The sequence below is a fragment of the Gopherus evgoodei genome, chromosome 22, assembly GCF_007399415.2.
Source record: "Gopherus evgoodei ecotype Sinaloan lineage chromosome 22, rGopEvg1_v1.p, whole genome shotgun sequence".
NCBI lineage: Eukaryota > Metazoa > Chordata > Testudines > Testudinidae > Gopherus > Gopherus evgoodei.
The window spans coordinates 3,612,671-3,633,704 of NC_044343.1; the positions used below are offsets into that span (position 1 = coordinate 3,612,671).

At 57.7% G+C, this 21,034-nt stretch overlaps 2 protein-coding genes across 4 annotated transcripts; both read right to left on the minus strand.

Moving 5' to 3' along the window:
• Positions 1 to 1,531: 1,531 nt before the first annotated feature.
• LOC115638631 (cocaine- and amphetamine-regulated transcript protein-like) lies at positions 1,532 to 5,742 on the minus strand. Its single transcript, XM_030540473.1, has 3 exons — positions 5,620 to 5,742; positions 2,587 to 2,670; positions 1,532 to 1,639 (listed from the first exon to the last, which is right to left on the minus strand). The coding sequence occupies exons 1-3, from the start codon at positions 5,740 to 5,742 to the stop codon at positions 1,532 to 1,534; spliced, it is 315 nt and encodes a 104-aa protein (XP_030396333.1).
• A 5,550-nt stretch (positions 5,743 to 11,292) lies between these two features.
• On the minus strand, positions 11,293 to 18,263 carry LOC115638711 (survival motor neuron protein-like). 3 transcript variants are annotated; one of them, XM_030540629.1, is made up of 10 exons: positions 18,098 to 18,262; positions 16,512 to 16,583; positions 16,064 to 16,189; positions 15,413 to 15,610; positions 14,683 to 14,877; positions 14,065 to 14,190; positions 13,166 to 13,234; positions 12,488 to 12,610; positions 12,017 to 12,102; positions 11,293 to 11,585 (listed from the first exon to the last, which is right to left on the minus strand). In XM_030540629.1, exons 1-9 carry the CDS (start codon positions 18,143 to 18,145, stop codon positions 12,019 to 12,021), a joined length of 1,041 nt encoding a protein of 346 aa, XP_030396489.1. In that variant the 5' UTR covers positions 18,146 to 18,262; the 3' UTR covers positions 11,293 to 11,585; positions 12,017 to 12,018. The 3 variants fall into 3 exon arrangements, with proteins under 3 accessions (XP_030396489.1, XP_030396488.1, XP_030396490.1); XM_030540628.1 differs by having other exon boundaries at positions 12,013 to 12,102; XM_030540630.1 differs by lacking the exon at positions 16,512 to 16,583 and having other exon boundaries at positions 12,013 to 12,102; positions 18,098 to 18,263.
• Between the last annotated feature and the right edge of the window lie 2,771 nt (positions 18,264 to 21,034).

Consider the following 21,034-nt stretch of genomic DNA (forward strand, 5'->3'; position numbering starts at 1 on the left):
GGAGGCAGATTTATTTGCTGCTGCTACAGGCTGAGAGCACAGACAGTGCAAACACCCCCTGTATCTCCACGGGCGCGTGCTGCTGCTGTGGCATGCCTTGGTCTCTGTTTATTTCCCAGTGCCAGCTTGAATTGCAGGGATGGGCTAAAGCAGATAAGATCCGGAAGCGAGAGAACCCCCCCCCCCCCGTGACTGCTGCCTTTGGGGAATGCTAGAAGATTATCTGGAGCCAAGTCTGATTCTCTATGCCTAGAGGTCCCAGCTGGGATGGGGCCCTGTTGTCCGGGTGCTTGCCAAGCCCAGAGTCAGAGATGGTCCCTCCCCTTGGGAGCTCACAGTCTAAACAGACACGATGGGCCAAGGACGCATTATTGTCCATGTTACCGGTAGCCCGTGAGGCTGAGTGATTTGCCCTGGTCACACCAGGAGTCAATAGCAGAACTGGTGCTTGAACCTGGATCCCAGCCCTGTGCCTTAACCCCCCAGGCCAGCCTTCCTCTCATTACCTATTGCCTCCAGTACCCCCCTCTTCCTCCTCCCCCCCATTTCCTGTCATTCTGCACAGCCTAGCTCTTTGCCCAGAGTCAGGGTGAGTAGGTTCAGAGCAGCAGCCAAGGAGGTGATGCTAGGGAGCAGGGACAATGATTGGCTGGGGGGGGATGTTCCTTGGGAGTCTGCTGATCTGCAGTGTTTGCATGTGGCATGGTTTGCTCAGATCCCCTCTTCCTGCTGCTCCTTCCTCCCCGGGAGAGAGAATCCAAAGCCACCCCTACTGACACTGCAGGGATGCCCCTGGTGCTCAGATAATGGAGAACTGAGACCAGGCCTCAGCAGCCAGCCCTTAGGAGCAAAGCTCCTCTGCCTGCTTCCCTTCCCCTGGCATGAGGGATTCCCAGAAGGCACTGAAGTCTTTGTGGCTGGCTCCTATACTAGTCTCCTCATGGCCTCTTGTGCAGGAGCCATGACAGAGTGAGATGGGGCCAGAGAGCAGCGTGCTGGCAGCTGGTACCTCAGGGGCATATTAGAGCCACCCCCGGGCTACTCTACTCACAGCCAGGGCCCAAGCAGAGACATGAGAGGCTGCAGCCAGCAGCCTCCTCCTCTGCACTGAGCAGAGAATCTTTGGTCCAAAGATCTCCAGGCAGGGAAAGCGGGAAGAAGGGACATGGGAAATGTAAGTGGGGCTGGGAGCTGATTCTCAGAGCTGCTGAGCCCCTGCTGCCCCACTGAGATCAGGGGTTTGGCACCTTGGAAAAGCAGGCCAGGCTGACTTCTCCTAGCCTCCCTCAGGGCAGCAAGGGATCAAAGCAATGACAAACTTTGCACAGAGAGCTCCTTCCATCGCAGGCGCTAGAATGGGGAGGGAGCCTTAAGGGCCGTGGGGGAAGTGCTGAGCTTATATTTCCTAGCACAGGAGAAAAACCAAACCCACTTTCTGACGGCTGCCGAAACAGGCCAGGTGGAGAGATTAGGACTAGAGGCTGCTCTGCAGGCCCCCCTCCCCCCGCCCCATCCTGGCCAAGCGTTCCTCCTACAAGCATTTGAGGATATAGAAGTTGCAGGCCGTCCCGCGGGGGCAGTTGCAGAGTCTCCCGATCCGGGCTCCTTTCCTCACGGCACACAGCTCTCCAGCATCGCACTAGGGGAGAGAAGGGCCACGCGGGTTGGACCAGCCGGTCGGACGCCCCTGGCTCAAAGCTGCCACCTGTCTGGCTGCCAGCTCGTTCCCAGGCACTGATCTGTTCTGTCAAGGCTGGTACAGAGCTGCAGATGTGCAGGGGCCACGGCCCCTGTCCCCGGGAGCTCACGATCAACTCCCAGTAACACTGCGGCTGCGCCTGTCAGGCAAGGACCTTGGAGTAAACAGAACTGTGAGACGAGAGGATCACAATGGACCCTGCTGGCCTGAGAAACTATAAAACATGGGGGCTGGTAGAGCCCCCATTGCTCATACTGGTGGGAGGGGACACAGGGCTGGGGGAGCCCCCATTGCTCATACTGGTGGGGGGGACAGGGCGGGGGGATCCCCCGTTGCTTATACTGGTGGGGAGGGACAGGGCTGGGAGAGCCCCTGTTGCTCATACTGGTGGGGGGGGGGACAGGGCTGGGGGAGCCCCCATTGCTCATACTGGTGCAGGGGACACAGGGCTGGGTGAGCCCCCGTTGCACATACCGGTGGGGGGGACTGGGCTGAGGGAGCCCCCATTGCTCATACTGGTGGGGGGGACTGGGCTGGGGGAGCCCCCATTGCTCATACTGGTGGGGGGGGACAGCTGGGGGAGCCCCCCCTCGCTCTCACTGGCGGGGGCACACGGGATGTCTCCATTGCTCCCCAGGGGAGCTGCCGGGGGCTGGGCCCTACAGAAGACTTGACATCTCCATTCAGGCTCCCGAGAGGGAGCTGGGTGCTGCAATCTGGCAGTGCCCGTGCTGAGGTGGCACTCGCCGTTGCAGGGAGATTTACTCACCAGCTCCCCAGGGCAAAGCACCTAGGACACGTTTACCTGCAGGGCTTTGTTACAGCCTCAGCCCTGAGCCAGACATGGGCAGAGTGAGCAGCGAGGGCCCGAAATAAAGGCTCCTTACCGAGGGCACCAAGCCCAGCTTCTTCTCCACGGAGGGCAGCCGCTCCGTCTTCAGCTTCTCCAGCATCTCCTGGAGAGCTTCAATCTGCGGGCAAGAGAGAGCACATGGGGCGGGCGCTCAGCAGGGCGCCTGGGTCCTCGTCTCCAGCCGGCTCCGCAGGCCCCACAGCGGGGACTGGGGATCGGTCGCCCCGGCTATTAGCATGACAAGGGGATCCGCTTGTCGCAAGCACCAGAGTCGAAGGCCACGACCATGCTATAGGTGACAGACACCCTAGTGTAGACATTTCCTGCTGCGGCCAAAGGGGTTTCCCTTCCACCTGCCCGAGCCGCAGTAGCCTGGTCGATGGACAAATTCGCCCATCCCCCTAGCAGTGTCGAGGTGGGGGGATGTCATCAACTCCATCCCTCAGGTGTGAATTTCTCACACCCTGAGCGAGGGAGGCAGGGTGCTCTGAATTGTCAGTGGAGCCTCAGTGAAGGTCGATGGGGCTTAGGAGCGTAAGTCACTGAGGTGGGCTGGAAAGCTTCCCCCCACCTAGGGCTGCACAGGCACAGGGGGATATCTGCACAGCTTGGCATAGCTGCACCAGCTTAACTCTAGCTCGTGCTGGTAACAAAGGTAGTGTGGCCATGGCGGCAGGGGCTGGCAACCAGAGTACAAGCTCACCAGGGCTGTAACCTACCTCCTCTTGTGACCCATGTCAGCTAGATCAAGGCTGTGCTGACCTGCGCGGTCACCACATTTTCCTGGCAGTGTGGCTGTACCCTGAGCGAGAGATGGGCCCTGATCCCTACAAACATACACCCTGCAAGGCAGAATTATTGCACTCAGAGAGAGTCAGTGACTCCCCCTAGGAGCTGACCCCAAAGTGCCAGCACTATGCCTAAGCCACAAGCCCAACCACTTTGCTTTCAGAGCCCCTGAATCAGTATCAGTCTGGGTGACTGGAGCAGCCAGTGGCACCAACAAACAGGACTGGTGCTTCCTGCTTTCTCTTGGTGTTTTAGCCTCAACCTCCCGTCCCAGCAGGGAGCATGTTTCTTCTGCCGGTGCACTGGCGTTTTCCTGGCGCTCAGGATTTCAGGTGTCACTCTGCGAAGGAGGACGCTGAAGGGCGTGGAATTGGAATGCGTTCTGGGATCGTTTATGGGGTGAGGGTGTTCGCTCGCTCAGTTCCATCTGCCACCCGCTGCTACCCCGTCACTTTAAACACCCGCTGGGCAGCTCATGTATCCGTGCAACCTTAGGCAAGTTGCATGGCAAGGCCCAGACACAGGCAGCTACGGGTGCAGTTATAGGTGATTTTGAAAATCCCACTAGTCACCTGTCTGCACCTTGCAAAGCTGGGCCTTACTCTGTAAAAGGGGGGGTGATGAATCTTTTCACCTCCCTGTTCTCTGCCTTGGCTGCTTAGACTGGGAGCGCTTTAAAGCAAGGACTGTTCTCGCTGCGCATCTGTGCAGCGCCTGGCACCATGGGGCCCCGGCCTTAGTTCAGGATTCTAGATGTTATGACGACACAGTAAATACTCTCCCTCTCGCTCCGTACTGATGGTCCCTATTACTGCAATATTTAAATGCCTCTTGAAGTAGTATTTCCCGTTCTATTTCCCAGGACAAGCAGGGATCTCTCTGTAGCTCCCTCAGGTAGAGAGAAAGTATCTTTGTATCTTTCTGGCCCTATCCACTCTTGTTACGTTAACTCCCTGAAGCTCCTCGGCCTGTTGCTATTGAGACCCTGGATAAAGGAGCGTTAGGTGCACATGCACTAGAACAGCCATTTTGCTGACAAACTTTAAAAACAGAGACCAGATAAACAGCAGGAAAGCTCAGAAATTCAGAGCCCTGGGCCATATTTCTTTTCCCAGTAGCCCATCTCGAGCACTGAACAGCTAGTTAAAAAGTTTAAAACATGAATGAAAAGACATGCTCCAGAAAAATCATCCACTTGAATACCTTTGCCTCCAGAGTCAAGAAATGAAAGTGACAATAAAGCAGTGGGGTCCATCCATTTTCTTTATGCAGCCCCGTGTCCAGAGAGGCTGTGTGTGTTTTAACCTAATTATAACGGCATATTTACTATTCGTTTCCTGTCGGTTTCAACCGAACAACAGCTATAAATCAGTGCAATAAAAACCAACCTGCTTTTTAAAGAAAGTGCCTGGTTTTCACTGGAAACCCCTTTAGCAAACCAACAGCAGGGACTGATTCATGGCTTGGAGAGAGAGGAGAGCAGAGTTGTCACTGTTACATAGCTAGACGTGCTTCCTAGACACTGCACAGCCTGTTTGTCCTGGCCGTAGGAAGCCCCTGTCTGTCTATGGGATCCCATTGCAGTAGCAGGCAAGCGCCTCCCAAACCAGTGAGTTTCTCCTTGCCGCGGCCAAGCATTACCCAGGTTCAGCAAAGACTTGAGCCCGTGCTATTGAACAGGGGCCTGAAAGACACCAGAGTCATCTACCCTTTGAGCTGGCGCTTCGGGAGACCAGACAGCAGGTGTGAAAAATCAGGACAGGGGGTGGGGAGTAATAGGAGCTTATATAAGAAAAAGACCCAAAAATCAGGACTGTCCCTATAAAATCGGGACATCTGGTCACCCTACTGGTGCTGCGGTTGCCAGCTGGGGGAGGGGTGTGCAGGCCAGCGCTGATGGCACCAGGCTGTGAGAACCAGCAGCGTTGCCCCAGCGGTCGCTACCTAGCATCCCAGGCAGAGTTAAGCTCAGGGCAGGTAGCCCCAGTGCTGGCCCGATCAGGGCTCGCTTGCCTCCGTCCGCGTGAGCTGGAAATCACCCCTCCAGGGGGGGCGGCGAAGGGACCCTCAGCCAGGGGTTGGGCAGGGCTGAAGGAAAAACCAATCTCAGCCTAATGGACTTGGCCAAGGTCACCCGGGGCCAGAGGCAGAGCCGGGACATGACCCAGGAGGCCCAGCTCAGAGCCTGAGCCACACGCCCATCCTCCCACCTGGCCCCCGAGGGGACGGGCCGCCCCCTGCACGCTGCCCCCTGCCCCTAGGCTCCTTCCCCCCTTACCAGGTCCTTTTCTTCCCGGCTTTGGCTGGCTGCAGCCCCGGGCCCCCGGGGCTCCTGGCCGGCGCCCAGCAGGAAGAGCAGCGAGCAGCCCAGGCAGAGGCGGCCGAGGCGGGAGCTCTCCATGGTGCTGAAGCTCCGGCGCGACCCCCTTGGCTCGCCCCGGGCTGCAGCTCGCTCGGCTTTATACCGCCTCTCGCCGGCACTTTGAATGCGGAGCGACACCCCCGCTGGCGCCGGATTGGTGGAAAGGGTTTCTCCGGGGGCGGCCCGGGGGGGCTGGCCGGGGAGCTGGGGCTGGCTGGTAGCACCAGGCCACCGGTGATGGATTTTAGCTTCCCAGCCCCAGGGCGCCCCCGCCCCAGCCAGCTCCCCGCGGTGACCATGAGTACGAGGAGCACCCTGCCACTGGGCGCCGGGCACGGCGCTGGGCAGAGGCCCTGCCCGCGGCTGGAGCCAGCCCTGGCAGCAGGGTGAATTGGCCTGGCTCAGGGGGTACAGCACAAGCCAAGGGGCTCGGGACCGGCTGGGTTCTAATCCCATTGCCGCCAGGTAACTCTGCCCGTCCCACCGTTCCTGCCTCACTTTCCCCAGGCTCCACAATAGTTACTGATGCTTGAGCTGCCTTTTCAAAGAGCCGGGGACCCCGACTGCTGGAGCCTGTTGAGGGGAGGCAACCCCCCTGTTTCATTTAGGCCCTAAGCTCTGCGAGGAACCAATGGGGCAAAGGCTGCTCGAGAGACAGGCCATAACTCAGGCTGCCTGGCTCAGAGAGTCTTAAGTAGGTGGAGACAAGGCCCAAATGCTGCGCTTAGCGGCTTAACTCCAAAGGGTGGAAAATCAATGGATGAAACAGGCCAGAGCTGGGCCCCCCAGAGCCTCATCACAAAGCAATTCCACCTTGTCAAGAAGCATCAGGGCTGATCCACCAGGATGTTGTGTCCCCACCAGTAAATCACCAGAACTATCTGGCCCCCATGCACTAATGGGCCTGCAGGGACCAGCAGCCCCTGGGCGGCCGTGCTGAGACTGGAGTGGGGGATTTCCTCGGCGTGTGGCGGGGGCTGGAAAGTGGCAGACAGGCCAGTGAAGGGATTTCTCTTTGAAGGCTCCATCCTGGCTCATCCCTCAGTGCAGAGTGATGGGGCTGGGGGCTGGCTGGGTGATGTCACCCTTCACAGGCTCCCAGACGTTATGGTCAGAAGGGACCATCGCGATTATCTGGTCTGACCTCCTGCACATTGCAGGCCACAGAATCTCATCCACCTGCTGCTGGAATAGACCCCTGACCTCCGGCAGAGTCACTGACCTCCTCAAATCATGGCTGAAAGACATCAAGTAGCAGAGAATCCACCATTTACACTGGTTTAAACCTGCAAGTGACCCCTGCCCCATGCTGCAGAGGAAGGCAAAAAACCTCGAGGGTCTCTGCCAATCTGACCCAGGGGAAGTTCCTTCCCAACCCCAAATAGGTGGATCAGTTAGGCCCTGAGCATGTGGGTCAAGACCCACCAGCCAGACACCTGGGAAAGAATTCTCTGTAGTAACAGAGCCCTCCCCAGCTAGTGTCCCATCACCGCCTCTTGGCGAGATTTGCGGCTGGCAGTCACTGATTGACTACACACCATTGTAGTCCCAGCAGCCCAGGATCTAGGGGAAAACTATGTGGGGGCTGGGGCAGCCTGGGCCCCAGGGGCTAGACATACCCCTGCTTGGACCACAATAAGTGCATCTTCACTAGAGGAAAAACGGGCTCGCAGGACTCACAAGGTAAAATTCTATGGCCGAGGAGAGAGATTGTAGTTTTCACGTGAATCAGTAGGTTGAAGTACAGACACTGGGGGAGTGCAGGGCCCCAGGGCAGGTCGTCAGCCCAGCCTGCCCCACCTCTGCTGGGCAGAGGCCTCAGGAGGAAGCCCAGTAGTACAGGCTGGCTGCAGAGGGGAGCTGTGGGGCTGGATTTGGCTGGAGAGCTGAGCTGCCAGAGAGGCACTAACCCCTAGGCAGACAGTCCATCCCTGCCGGGTACTCCAACGCGCCGTTTACACTACGAACGAGGGGGCGAGGCCCTGCCCGGGGGCACATGCGCTCGTAGTGTGAGTATAAATAGCTGCATCGCTGAGCACGCAGCTACCTGTGCCAGGCGGACTTGGCCCTGTCATGGGCTCAGCTGTGCCCCCAGGGCCGCTACCATGGCTTCATGGCTATTTACAGTCCTGCTCGCTCCCCTGCACCTGCACACCAGCAGGGGAATCATGCTGTAGTGTAGACAGAGCCTGAGCCACCTGAGACCAGGGAAGCCCCAAGCGGGTGCAGGCTGGGGAGTCAGTTCTGTGCACACGGGGCTTGTGCTGGGGCTGTCAGGGAGCTGAGGCCCCCCCCTCCCCAGAGCATCCTCCCAGGAGTGGGCAGCAAACAGTGACGCAGGCTTTCTGTGCAGCCAGCATCCACGGGAGCAGCAAGGTCTGTGCATGCCCCCTCAGCTGCCGTCACACTCCCAGGGCAGGGGCAGCCAATTCACTGAGCAAACATTACTTCCCCTACCCACCACCCTGCGACTTCTCAGCCTCCTGCCCCCTCCCCAAGCAGCCACAGAGCTGAGCCCAGCAGGTCCCTGCAAACAGCAGATGGCTACAAGCTGCAGCCAGGCAGACTGCGAGTGAGTAATTTTGCCAGATGCTGGCAGCACTGCCTCATCTCCCTGCCCCAGGGAGGCCTGTGCCGAGAGATGTGCCTGGCACTCTGCTCTGGCTGGGCAGATCAGCCCAATCTAGTGGCAGGGAGTTCCCCACACAAAGAGGGTTTCATCCGGGCCAGCGTTAGGGGAAGGCCGGCTGGAGAGCAAGGCAGCCGTTTGCATAGCTAGGACAGTTGCTTTGCGAGTGGGCCTGGGTGGGCATCTTCCAAGGCGGAGCTGGTGAGACCCAAGGAGCTGGAGGTTTCGGTTCCTTTGCAATAGATTTGATGATATTTTCACTCTCCAGGGGCAGGGGTGGGGCACTAGCGGCTGGAGTTACAAGGCCTGGGTGCGGAGCAGGCTCCTGCAGGGCAGGCCCCATGAGTTGTGGGCAGGTGTCTCCAGCCCCCCGGCTGGCTGAGATCAGCGCTGACTGTAAACATAATTTGTTTTGCTGAGTCCTTATTGGCACCTGCAGCCAGGCCCTGAGCCATAAATCCTGGCAGCAGGAACGGCAGCAGTTAGCCGCTGAGCCCTGGTAGAATCAACTGGCCGTTCCCGAGGGGGGCGGCTCTGTCAGCCTCTCACAGCTCCAGCCGTGTGCTGTGGCTGAACGATCCGGAGGGAGCAAGCAGGGCTGAGGGCAGATTCCCTGCTAGGCCCCCAAGCAAGAGCAGCACTGATGGGGAGCGACCCAAGGCTACTGCTTGCCGGTGAGGCTGCGGGCCTGGGAGTGGGGAGGAAGTTACCTGTCAGCTCTGTGTTCTTGGGGCACCAGGGCGCAGCATCCAGCCTATCTGCTCACAAAGGACACCACGCTCCCAGCCTCTGCTTGGACCAAAACCGCTCAGAAGAAAGACTTACAAAAAGCAAAGAAAAGGCCATGGGAGAGACACCTAGACCCCTCTGGACAAGGGTGATGGATTAAGGGAACTCCCCCAGCCTCAGAGAGGACAGGGAGGCATCCCCATTAGCGTACAGACTGGAGAACAGAGATTCCAAGGCAAGAACCGCGCAGAACTCTGGGACCAGAAAAGCAGGGAAGCACTGCAGGATGGGGGATCTCTGCTCCAGATGTCAATGAACCCGCCTGCACACACCCAGCTCAGCAGTTATCAGACCGATTCTAGTAATAAATCCATTATCGGGATCCAAACTGTACTGTGAGCTCCCTGGGCAGAACACAGCCCCCAGCCAGGAATGATCAGTTCCTGTTGTCTAGCCTGAATAAAGCAACTCTGATCTACTCCTCTGAGTCATCAGTGTACCCACAAAGAGATCCAGCGTCTCCCCTGAACCACTGTTCTTTAGCTTCAAAACCCCCGACCCACGCTCAGGTCAGTGCTCTGATGCCTGGATCCACAACCTGCATCAGTTCCATGGGGACTTCATCTTCTCCTGACTGACTGCACTGGGGGCTCTGTTTGTCTCCAGCACTCCAGCCCCCCAGCTACCACCACCACCTGGGACCCCTGCTCGAGTCAAGCTTCACAGTGCTTTGAGAACCCAACTGTCTCTCTCCCTCTCTTTTTTTCCCTACTCTAGGTAGTTTTCTAAACACGATTTTTGTAATCAATTTGAAGCTAGATTTACTATTGTAGCTGGTTTGGTTAGTTGGCTCTCCTGGTGTGGTTATTACCTGGCAATAAATCACTTTTCTGCTTACGCTGGTTGCTTCCCTCCCTCTCTCTCCCTTTTGTGTTTTTAGATTCCCCATTCGCTCTGCAGCGACGCTTTTCATACCTAAGCTAAATATCCCCGCAGGGCCAAAAAATCCTGTGAGGTTTGCTCATCACGTGGGTTCCTACCAGCATAACTGTCATGTGAAAGGGGATAGGGACATGCTGAACCTGTTGCATAGGAGGGTGACAGCTTGGGAGCGCTGCTCGACCCGGCCCGTCGAGTCCAGGGGCGCACAAGCAGCTAGCTTGGGAGCGCTGCTCGACCCGGCCCGTCGAGTCCAGGGGCGCACAAGCAGCTAGCTTGGGAGCGCTGCTCGACCCGGCCCGCCGAGTCCAGGGGCGCACAAGCAGCTAGCTTGGGAGCGCTGCTCGACCCGGCCCGCCGAGTCCAGGGGCGCACAAGTGGTCAGCTAGCTTGGGAGCGCTGCTCGACCCGGCCCGCCGAGTCCAGGGGCGCACAAGTGGTCAGCTTGGGAGCGCTGCTCGACCCAGCCCGCTCAGACACGCTCTGTTAACGTGTGTGAGAACCTAGGCCCTGCAGAAGAGCTCCACTGGGAGGGAACTTGCAGCAGGGAAAACACAAGTGACACAAGCAGAACATTGAGAGAATTACAGACCCTCCCACCCCAGAAGAGTGACGCAAATGAGCGTGCCCCAAAGTAACGGGAAAAGCTGGCACCAGGGCGATTTAAGGCACCAGGGCAAATCCTTGCATTTACTAAGAGCTCATGATTGTGCAGGCAGGACGGGGACTTTGGCTTCACCCTCAAGCCAGGCGCAGGGAGTGGGCAGCCCAGGCCTACGCTCACTGGCCCGGGCAGGGTGAGGGGCCCGGCTCTGACGCTGTGCCGATGCAGAGATACACCCTGGTAGCTCCTCGAGGCACCGCAGCGCTGGGGGCTGCCCAGACACAGGCCCCAGCCACAGGATGAGGGCAGGTGCATTCTGCCCATTTCACAGAGGCCCGGAGAGATGCAGCAACTTGATCAAGGCCACCCAGGGAGTTTGTGGCAGAGGCAGGACTCAAACCCAGGACACACAGGGACTGTCCAATCATCTAGCCTGTGTGTCACAGGCTCAAGAACTGCACCCAGTGACCCCCCCCCCCACCCTCCATGGCCGCTCCCTGAAAAGCCACCCAGCCTTGGAGGGGTGTGAACTCCTATGGGTGTAGGGCGCAGCCCAGCACCTTAGCCCATCTCGGTCCCAGTGAGCATGTTTCAAACACGGGAACCCACCGCCATCCCCCCATCCCACCAACGGGAAAACCCCTCCCCCTCCGCCCGTCCAGACCAACAACCTCCCTGGAGCACAGGGTCTGACAAACACCTTTTATTGGAAACTGCTGACAGGCCGCAGCCATCCCGTCTGCGCACGCCTGCCACTGGGGAGCGATGCCTCCACACCCTGGACTCCAGCCGGGCTCGGAGCCAGCACGGGACGAAGGCTGCTTCTGTCCTCTCCCTCCCTGGGGTGCATGGCCAGCTGGTATCCAGCACTGCAGAGTCCCAGTCCTCGAAGCACGAGCGCCGGTGCCAGCGCGGAGACCTCTGGCCGATGGGGCCACTGCCTCAAGCCTGCCGCGGGGGAGAGCAAGGAGCCAGACCCAGCTGCAAGGAGAAACGGGGGAGGGATGAAGGGGAGGAGATGAGGTGATGCTGCTGCCTCTTGCTAGGGGGGAGGGGTCTCCCAGAGCTTCCCCACTCAGACAGGAGGAGGCTGTGGAGGCAGCAGAGGGATTGATTGCCCTAGAGATCCCTGGAGTGTGTGGGGTGGGAGCACTCAGATGCTCCCAAGGGTCTCGGTGGAGGATTAGCCACATCACAACGCAGCTTGGCACAACTGGCCACGTCCGCAGGCACCCGGTGGAATAGCTTGGGGGGGGTGGGAATAAGGACTATGGGGCACTGGCGGATCTGGGGGCGAGGAAGAGCCCTGTGCCACACGGACCCGATCACTTCCTGCCCCACAGCCGGGAGCCAGCGCCTCATCTCCCTGCCCTCCCCCAGTCCAATATCCACACAGTGCAAACCCAACCTGCCCCTAAGTGCGCGGGGACGACTTCTTCCACCGTGGCCCCTGCTTTGGACGGGGGGTCGCCGCCTCCGCCCGGCCTTGTCTGAGTCCCTGCAAGGCACGAAAGGGTTAACGTGTAGCACCCAAAGGCTGCTAGTTCGAATCCAGGCCCAGTCATGTGCCAGCTCAGCGCCTGGATGCACCCCAGTTCCTCTGCCCCTAGCCCCTGCAGCCCCTTACAGTGAGGGGAGCCCCTCAGGACATCCAGCCCATGTCCCAGCGAGCCCCTCCCCCATTTAGCTCCATTTCACGCAGCTAAACTCAGGGCTGCAGGCAGCACGGCTCACGCCCAGCACCGTCAGCCACCCTCCACGGCGAGGGGGGGCGGTACCACCCGTGACCAATGCAGCCCCAGCCCCCACCCTGCAGCACTGGGGAGAGGGGCAAGACAGCCCAACCACCAAGGGGGGCAGATCCCCCTGCAGCCAGGCCTTACCATGTAGAAGCCAGTGTGGTACCCGCTCATGTACCAGGCCAGGAGCATGCAGGCCAGGGGCCCCCCCTCATCATCCTCTGAGCACAGTGAGTCCAGCAGCAGTGGCGGGGGGGGAGTGACGACCTGGAAAAGCAGCAGCAGAGATCCTGGTCAGGGACCTTCCCTAGCAATAAAGATGCTTGCAGAGATCCCCCTCCCCTGGGGGGTCGCTCACCCAGGATGCACAGGGACGTGGGAGCTTTACCTGATCCCTCCTGCCCGAGTGTGATGCTCAAATCAACAGCCCACTGGCTCCACCTAGTGGCTTCTTTGTGCTCCAGCCTGCGGGGGGGCTCGCCCCCCTCACCCCCCAGAGAGGGTAGTGACAGCCTGGGCAAAGCTGGGGGTGCAGCAGCGCTGGGCTCCCATGCCAAGCTCAGAGGGGTGGCCAACCCGGGGTCCGATGCTGCAGGATGGCAGCTGGCCCTGGAAGTCTGGCCAGAGCATGGACTACCAGAGATGGCAGTGGGCTACCAGTACTGCCGTTTAACAGCCCCCGGGCTTTGGGTTCAGCACTGGTTTGCCCCCTCCCCCAGCCCGGGAGATCAACAGCCAGGGCCCTTTCCCGCAGGGCAGGATTCGCGGTGGCTCTGGGTTTGCCGTAGAAATGGGTGCCCGAGGAGGAGCGGGTACACTCACCGGGGGGAAGGCGGATCTGCGGGGCGGGGGGCCAAAGGGCAGCAAGGGACCGGGCCACCAGGAGCCGCTCTGAAAGGGAGGCAGAGAGCAGGCGTGAGCCCAGAGAGAGGACCCCAGCAAGCCAGGGATGGAGTGGGTCCCACGGTGTGATGGCAGCATCTCCTGTCAGCTATTGCAAAACCCCGGTGGGGCACGGGTCACTAGCCCCCAGACCCTAATGGGATGCCCTCATCCTTCCCCTCCCCTCCCCCTGGGTCTGGGCTAAGTGGGGAGGGGGCCCTGGTACGGGGCCCAGACATTTAAAGGGGGTGGAATGTGGCCGGGGCAGGAGAAGGGGCTAATCCCACTAGCCCTTGCTCGAAGGGCCATGGGCCCAGGCCCTCCCATCGCACTGCTCCCGCGTGATGGCAACACTGACTCCCAGGAACAGGGAACCCCCTCCCCACAACCTACTCCCAGCAGCACAGCACCCCCCAGTTCCACCGTGGGGTACTGGGGCAGCACCGACCGCCAGGGGAGCGTGCCCCCTAGTGCCATGTTGCACACTGGAGTCAGCACCCACTCCAAAGGGACCGTGTCCCCTACTGGGTCCCTGGCCCTGCTTCCTGCAGCCCAGTGCCCCCTAGCACCACCCAGGAGTAGTGGGGTCAGCACTGATCCCCCTCTCCCGAGGGAGAGCTCCCCCCTCTGAGACACCTCGTTCCTATGCAGCAGCCAGGGCTTTCCCCCTAGATTCCCCAGGAGTCGCCCATTCGAGTCCTGAGCAGACCAAACCCTGCTTAGCTGCAGGGCTCTGAGGCTGCAGCTTGCGTTGGTCTCCTGGGAGGACAGGTGGGGAGGGGGCTGCGGTTTAAGCTCCCCCAGGTCACTGTCCCAGTGGGGCAATCCCAAGCACTCACCTTGGGCGGCGGGGGGAAGTAATGTGCCCACTCCCCTTTCGTGTTCTGCCTCTTCCAGCTGTGGGGCGGCTCCTGGGGGAAGCTGGGGCTGCGTCCCCTGGGCACTCGGGGGGGGACCACTTCAGCCTTGCCAAGGAGACACAGGGATCAGAGCAGAGCATGCCCCAGGATTGCCCTGTGCTGCCACCAGCACCCAGCAGAGACAGTGCCAGACCTGCGACCCCCCTCACCTGCCCCAGGGGACTCCACAGAGAAAGGGGGAGGCACAGAGCTGGCAGGGGATTGGATAAGGGAGAGAAGCGGGGACACTGACAGCAGGGGAGAGCGCTCCCTACTGAGCCCCCCAGCTTGCTGCAGCACAATGCCCCCAAGCACTGAGCTTTGGGGGCAATTGGGGGGGACAAAGGGAAGTGAAGAGAAAAACAGAGTGGGGGAGGGTGCATGAGTGGGCAGAGTTAAGGGGAAGGGAAGTTAATGGGGGACTCAGGGCTGCTGCAGTGATTACAGCTGAGATCTCCCCTTCCCCAAATCAGTCCCTCACTAACAGAGTCCCCTTCACACACACCCCAGCCGCTTCTTTAATGGCCCTCACTCCCCCTCCCATGGGGGGCCACTCACCCTCCAGCTGTCCAGGTCCCCATCCACGGCCCCGCACGGGGGCAGCAGCTCCTCCAGCGCCTGCTGTTCCTTGTTACCGTAGCCGACAAACTCCACCAGGCACGTCCCCGCCGCGGCGTCCACCGATTGCACCATGGCTGGGTAGAGCAGCCCGTCCTCCGACCAGATGGCGCTGCAGGCGTCGCCCGCCTTCCACTGGGAAGCAGCACCAACCGGGGCTTACTCGACAGCCTATCACACAGACAGCCTGGCTGCTAGGGACCCCTTGGGGCCCCAGAGTCTGCGTCTGCCTCAGGGTCCCGGCAAAACCCCAGCTCAGGACAGCACCTTTCACCTCCCCCTGCGGCGTCAGAGGGAGGCAGAGCTCTGCTGTGTGCTGGTAATTGGACCCAGGTGTCCTGAATCCCACACCCAGGCTCTGGTCACAAGGCCCCGTTCCTCTTCCTGCACTGGGAACAGAACCCAGGCATCCTGACACTCTCCCCTGCTCTAACCATTCAACCACACTCTCCCCACCTCCTGAGAACAGTCCTGGCTCCCAGCCCCATGCTCTAACCACCACACCAGACCACCTCCCATTGAGATGGGTGAATCTGTGAGCAGATAGTTCCCCCGCAGGGTGGGCGAAGTGCCCAGGTTAAGGGGGGCGAACCAGGCCCTCCTGGCTAACCCTGCCAGCGTCCCCACTATGCCAGGCGGCTCCGCGCAGCCCCACCCTGCAGCATCTCACCATTCTCCAGGGCTCCAGCAAGTCGTCTGGGCTCCTGTCAGGGGGGAACAGGTCCCGCAGCCTCTGTTCCTCCCGATTGCCGTAGCGTTCATACTCCACCACACAGACATCCCACTCCTCGCTCAGGGAGACGACGCGAGCCGGGTAGAGCAGCCCGTCTCCGGACCAGACAGCGCAGCAGGCGTCACCCACCTTCCACTGCGGGGAGAGACAGGGAGGGGCCTCAGGGCTATGGCGGGGACACACGTCAGCACGGGTAACAGAAGAGCCGTAGCCCACACTACTCAGCATGAACCATCATTGTGCAACGCACATGCTAGTGCAGCATTTGCACTATTCCACACTCTGCCCCAACCCCAACGCTGAATCCTGCAGCCTCCTGCAGAACCCCAGGGATGACTCCTTGCCCTCACCCCTCTCCAGATTCCCACAGGGCCCTCCCCTCTGGGTGTGCACATGAGCGCCCCACCCATCGTAGGGGTGGAGCCAAGAGGAGTCCCTCCCCTTAAAGAGACAGAAACCAGCACCCCCAGGACCCAGGCCTGAGTTTGCTATGTGATGTCAATGGCTTCTCCTGTCCTGTGGAGCCAACAGAAGTGGGATGGGCTTGTTCTACAGCAGGTAACAGATCGCTTCTTGTTCTGTACTCACCTGGGAGCCTTCCTCCTCTTTCTTCTCCTCCTCCTCCTCCACATCTCCCTCGCTCTCGGCCTCGCTGGAGGCTGAGGACTCAGAGCTTTTGGATGCCTGGTCCTTGTCACCAGCTCCCAGGGTGTCCTGCAATGTTCGAGATACTGTGGCAGCTGAGAGAAGGATGGGGATTTGGGAGGAGCAGCTGCTCTGTCTCCCCGTCCCTCCTGAGACAGGCTGGAAGGACCAACCTTTCCCCACAGGGATGGAGGAGCATCAGACATGGAGATGGAGGGGACATCCCAGGTCACTGCCCCACAGGGAGCACAGACTGCAGCCTCTGCCCGAATCCTACAGGGGCTAGGCTCAGCAAGACTTGGAGCAGGCAGCTTGGGGGGCACATCCAACAAGGAGGGACATGGGGGGAAGCATCCCCAGAAGTTCGGTTTGGAGACCCCAAGTGCCTCACCTTATAGGAGCGGACAGCTCGGTCGTAGGATAGGATCAGAGCGTGGTCGTCAGACGCGGCACAGTCTGCAATCTGCAAACAGCACACGCCCCATTACAGAGGATCGTCTATATACACAACATGGGGCTGCGTCCTTCAGCTGAGCCCAGCCACCAGAATCAGCTACCCAGAGAGAGCATGACATACGCTAGCAGGCAGAGAGGCAACCGCATGCCCCGGTCCTGTACCAGGACCTGGTAACGCCGACTCCTGCAGAATTGGGCCCTTAGCACTTGCAAGCAGGAACGTTCTCTTTATTCCCAGCCAACTCGCATGATCGGTGTGAAAGTTCCCAAGCTCTTGAGATCCAGAAATTATAAGAGAATCTCAGCTTCCATTTAAAAATCCAAACTGTTTCTAGCCCACCGAGCTGCAGAGCAAAGCTTGAAAGCATGAACCCAGAAATCTCATGAAAGTCAAACAAAAAAAAGGACCCCAAATCTTATTATTTTTAAGGCAATCTCATGTTTTCTGATTCATGATTGTGTATGCTGGGCTCTGGTGATGCTGAGATAAGAAAATAAAGGCATGCCAGTGGGAGTTCACCCAGAGCAGCTGGCACCTCCCCTGAGGCTTACCCAGAAAAGATATAGTCCTGATTAGCCTGGACACATTAAACCATTCCCCCCTCCCCCCCAAGAAACTCAATCTGCCAGATGTGGATTAATGACACCTCACACGTTGCCATGCGGTACAAGGCAGGTATACATGTTTCCTCTTTTACAGATGGGAGAAGTCCAATGTCGCACAGCGTGAAGCCGGCAGAGCTGGGAATAAAAACCCAGCCCACTGCTCTACCCACTAGGCCATGCTGTTTCCCGATCAAGGTAAATAGGAGTGCCGCCTGAACACAGCAGGGCTACTCACAGGCTTAACGTTAAGCACCTGCTTAGTTCTGGGCAGGATCAGGGCCCTTTGTAAACAAATCACAAAGCAAGCTAGGCAGCAGTCTTCCCCCCCCCCCCGCCCATAACATGGGGCAGGGGCTCATTCACTCTCCTAAAACCCCAGACAAGAAAACCTCCACAAGTAAGAAGGTTTGGCACTGCTGAAACCTTTGTAACAAACCAATTCGTGTCACTGCTGTAACATTCAAACCAAGACGTATACAGGCATTTCTCCATTACAGACAACCCCCAGGGTAGGAAATAAATACTCTAATGATGCTAATAATAACCACCAGGCTTCTGCATCCGCTGGTTTCCCACTTCTCCGGGGGGTGCAAGCACCCCCCAGCTAGGGTTGGATTCCAGGGTATTCTAACCAGCCCCCAGCAGCTGAATTCCCTTCTGGGGAGGGGGCAGACCCAGCTCTCTCGTTTCCCCCCTTTGAAGTTAGTGCAAAGCAGCAAAATAAATGACTCCAGCTTTTTCAGGTGCAGATTCTTCACCCTGTTTTGCAAGGGGGCGGGGGAGCCACACTGAGTCCTATCCCCCCCCCCCCGGATTTTAGAGGCCAAACTCTGGGGCCCTGAAGCCCAGTGGGGATCTCCAGCAGTTCCAGAGTCTGACGCATGTGGGTTGCAACCTGCCCCCCCCATCACTTACCTGCTGCCCCTCCTTCTGATACACTATCTCCCCCGCACACTCAGCCATTGCAATCGAAGCCTGCACCCCTAATGCACCATCTCAGGGCAGGAGCAGCCTGCCCCCAGCCCACAACTTCTTCCAAAGAGTCCATGCATGCATGCAGGGATTATCTCAAGGCATCCTGGGAAATGTAGTTTTCTTCACCCTCACTCCTAGCCGCGTTCTATAGGGCAGCAGCGGACGCTTGGACTACAACCCCCAGAGGGCATTGCTCTCCCGCCATAGAGTGGTTGCTGGCAGGCGGACCGCCGCCCTGTTCTGCACAGCGACCCCTGTACGTAGGAGGTACATGGCGCCGTCTAGGGACAGCAAAGATTCGCAGGCTGTGCTGGGTGAGGGAGGGAGAGGGTCCATCGGTGTAACAAGCTATGTCGGTGCTCAGCTCAGGCTGGGTTGTCAGGATTAGGACGTGATCTCAGGCTGGAGCCTAATAAAGAGAGGTTCCCCTGGAAGGAAGGCTTCCTTGTGGTTCAGAGACTAGATGGAACCCAAGAGACTGGGGCCCAGGTCTGTTGCAGATTTCCTGGGCGATGCTAGGCGAGTCACTGTATCTCTTTGTGCCTCAGTTTCCCATCTGTCAAGCCAGGATAATGATCCTGTCTTGGCTAGTTCGATAGCAAACTCTTTGGGGCAGAGAGACTCTCTCACTCTATGTCTGTGGGGCCCCGGCAGGCTCTCTAGACCCTCCTGGAAATGTAAATAAAAACACTAAACAAATCCTAGCTGCCATGAAACACGACGGCGATTTAATAACCTGCAGCTGTGACCACTGCAGCCCCTCTGCAAGGAGAAGAAAAAGCTCTGGCCCCAGTGAAGCAATGGTGAAAGCTGCCAAAACTCTGCAACACCCAAGACCATGTGGACAATTTCTCCGGGAAGCTAAGGCACCTCTGGGTGGCCTTCAGTCAACTGCTCCCTGCAAAGGTTTGTGCCGGAGAGGCGGGGGTGCGTCCCTGTCTCCTTGTCCGAGCAGCATTCGGCGGGCCATGGATGGGGCTCCCAGAGGGCTATACGTCTCGGTGGTCTATTCTGCTGAGCGATCGCTGAGCTCTGAATTCATCAGGAGTGAAAGGTCCACAGCCCTGATGAAAAGCAGGCCCCAGGTTCCAACATTTCGAGTGGCTAAAGCAGGATGCATTTAAAAAAAATAATCAATCAAGTAATTACATTCTGGGGAAGGCTTGGTACAGCGGCTGTTATAACAACATATTCAAAACAACAAAAGAAACTAGCCCGACAAATGTCTCTCTCTCTGTCTGTCTTCAGCCCTGACAAATTCTGAAATGACTGTCAGCCCCCAAATTTATTTAGTTACTGAATTTTACAGCCAGTTTTGGCTAGAACAAAAGTAAGCAAAACAGTAGCTTCCGTTCCTCTGCAGAGTGTTCCCGGCGGTTGGACAAACTGATCGATGTGGCAGGTTTTGCCTTTGTGCAGTTCAGGTGAAGGCTGCTGCTGCTGGCACTTCATGTGGGAAAAGATATTGGTTTGGCACAGAGTGTGCATTCCTCACCATCCACGCCTCTTCATACACAGGGATTTTTTCCCAGGTAACTTCTCATGTCAGTTATTATTTTCCGTCCAACGCTGAATAAAGCATGGCTGCGGGTTATCAAACAGGAATTTTACAAGTTCTGGAATCACAGAGAATCTTGTCTGGCCATTTATCAAGTCATTCACTGGAGATATTTTATGCCAAAATTCATCTGTTCTCATAGTGTATATTCCAGAAGTGCATCACAGATCTGAACATCCTAAATTCGGAAATTTGGCGCGCACTGATCACATCAGAAAATTGATCAGTTATCACCTCTATTTCGCAGAAAGATGCTGATAAACAACTGGCTGGACTCACACAAGCCAGGCTCTTAAATTCAGGATCTTCTAACAACACTGCCATCTTTGTCATGTAATCCAGTGCTTTGCAAAAAAAACTGCACAGCTTCAACCAAGAGTGTTTGCTGTGGGCTTGGATGGATCATATTTTCCTTTCTTGCCAAGTTATGTGTCCCAAAGCCCATATAACCACTTCAGATGCCAGCCACTGCCCCAAAGAGCCCTTGTCATGTAGTTCTAACATTTTCACGTGCAGCTATCCCAGAGGGTTGTACAAATATCTCTGTATAGCATCATCATTGCTGGGGCCAAAGGCAAATCTCTGGCACTTTGGTTTGGAGAAGTACAGTGAACCCGTTAATCATGGGCCACACTGCATGCAGAAACAACAAATACACCTGCATCAAAGGACCCTAGATGCTCACCAATGTTCCCGTGGTCCTGCAGCACCTCTTTGCTCTTCCTCACCCAAGGTACTGACAAAGGAGGAAAACAGCATATCCCAAGTAGCCAAGGTACATTCAAATCCCTCCAAAGCCCGCCAGGGCATTTTCACGTGCTTCACAAGTATCTTCAGGCTGGCACTGCAAAATGCTGTGCATTTATTCAGTGAGGGCAACATTCTGACATTTCCCTGTCAATGATCGAACCCTCAGCTTTCATCACCAATGATTTTCAATGCGTGCGCTGCCATTCAGTGTATGAGATGGCAGGGGCGTACGCTTCTTGGTTCATTGTTCGTTTAGTTCTCATTCGAGATAATACACTGTGGTGCTATCCAGACATGTCTGCAGCATTATCTGCCAAATACATAGAAGATTTATTTCAGGCAACGTTGTGTTTTGTTAGCACACAGTTGGTTCCATCTGAAAAATTCCTGAGATTTATTTGATGTGCAAAGTAACCATATCTACAAACTCCATAGCTGTGAGACTGTATTTCTGGGTGTTTGCATGCAACCAGGAATGAAAAATACTTCCTGACCTCGTCCGAACTAGCATCCAAAGCAAAATATCATTCAAAGCCTTCAATCACATGATGTTCATTTGCAAGGGTTTT

What these genes read in the sequence shown, in the direction of transcription:
- LOC115638711 (XM_030540629.1), bottom strand. Translation starts at nt 18,145, where the DNA reads ATGGCTGAGTGTGCGGGGGAGATAGTGTATCAGAAGGAGGGGCAGCAG. An exon ending in ATCAGAAGGAGGGGCAGCAG is followed by an intron (nt 16,584 to 18,097) that starts GTAAGTGATGGG and finishes TGCTGTTTGCAG; the next exon opens with ATTGCAGACTGTGCCGCGTC. An exon ending in ACTTCCCCCCGCCGCCCAAG is followed by an intron (nt 13,235 to 14,064) that starts GTGAGTGCTTGG and finishes CCTCCCTTTCAG; the next exon opens with AGCGGCTCCTGGTGGCCCGG.
- LOC115638631 (XM_030540473.1), bottom strand. Translation starts at nt 5,742, where the DNA reads ATGGAGAGCTCCCGCCTCGGCCGCCTCTGCCTGGGCTGCTCGCTGCTC. An exon ending in GCCGGGAAGAAAAGGACCTG is followed by an intron (nt 2,671 to 5,619) that starts GTAAGGGGGGAA and finishes TCTTGCCCGCAG; the next exon opens with ATTGAAGCTCTCCAGGAGAT. An exon ending in AGCTGGGCTTGGTGCCCTCG is followed by an intron (nt 1,640 to 2,586) that starts GTAAGGAGCCTT and finishes TCTCTCCCCTAG; the next exon opens with TGCGATGCTGGAGAGCTGTG.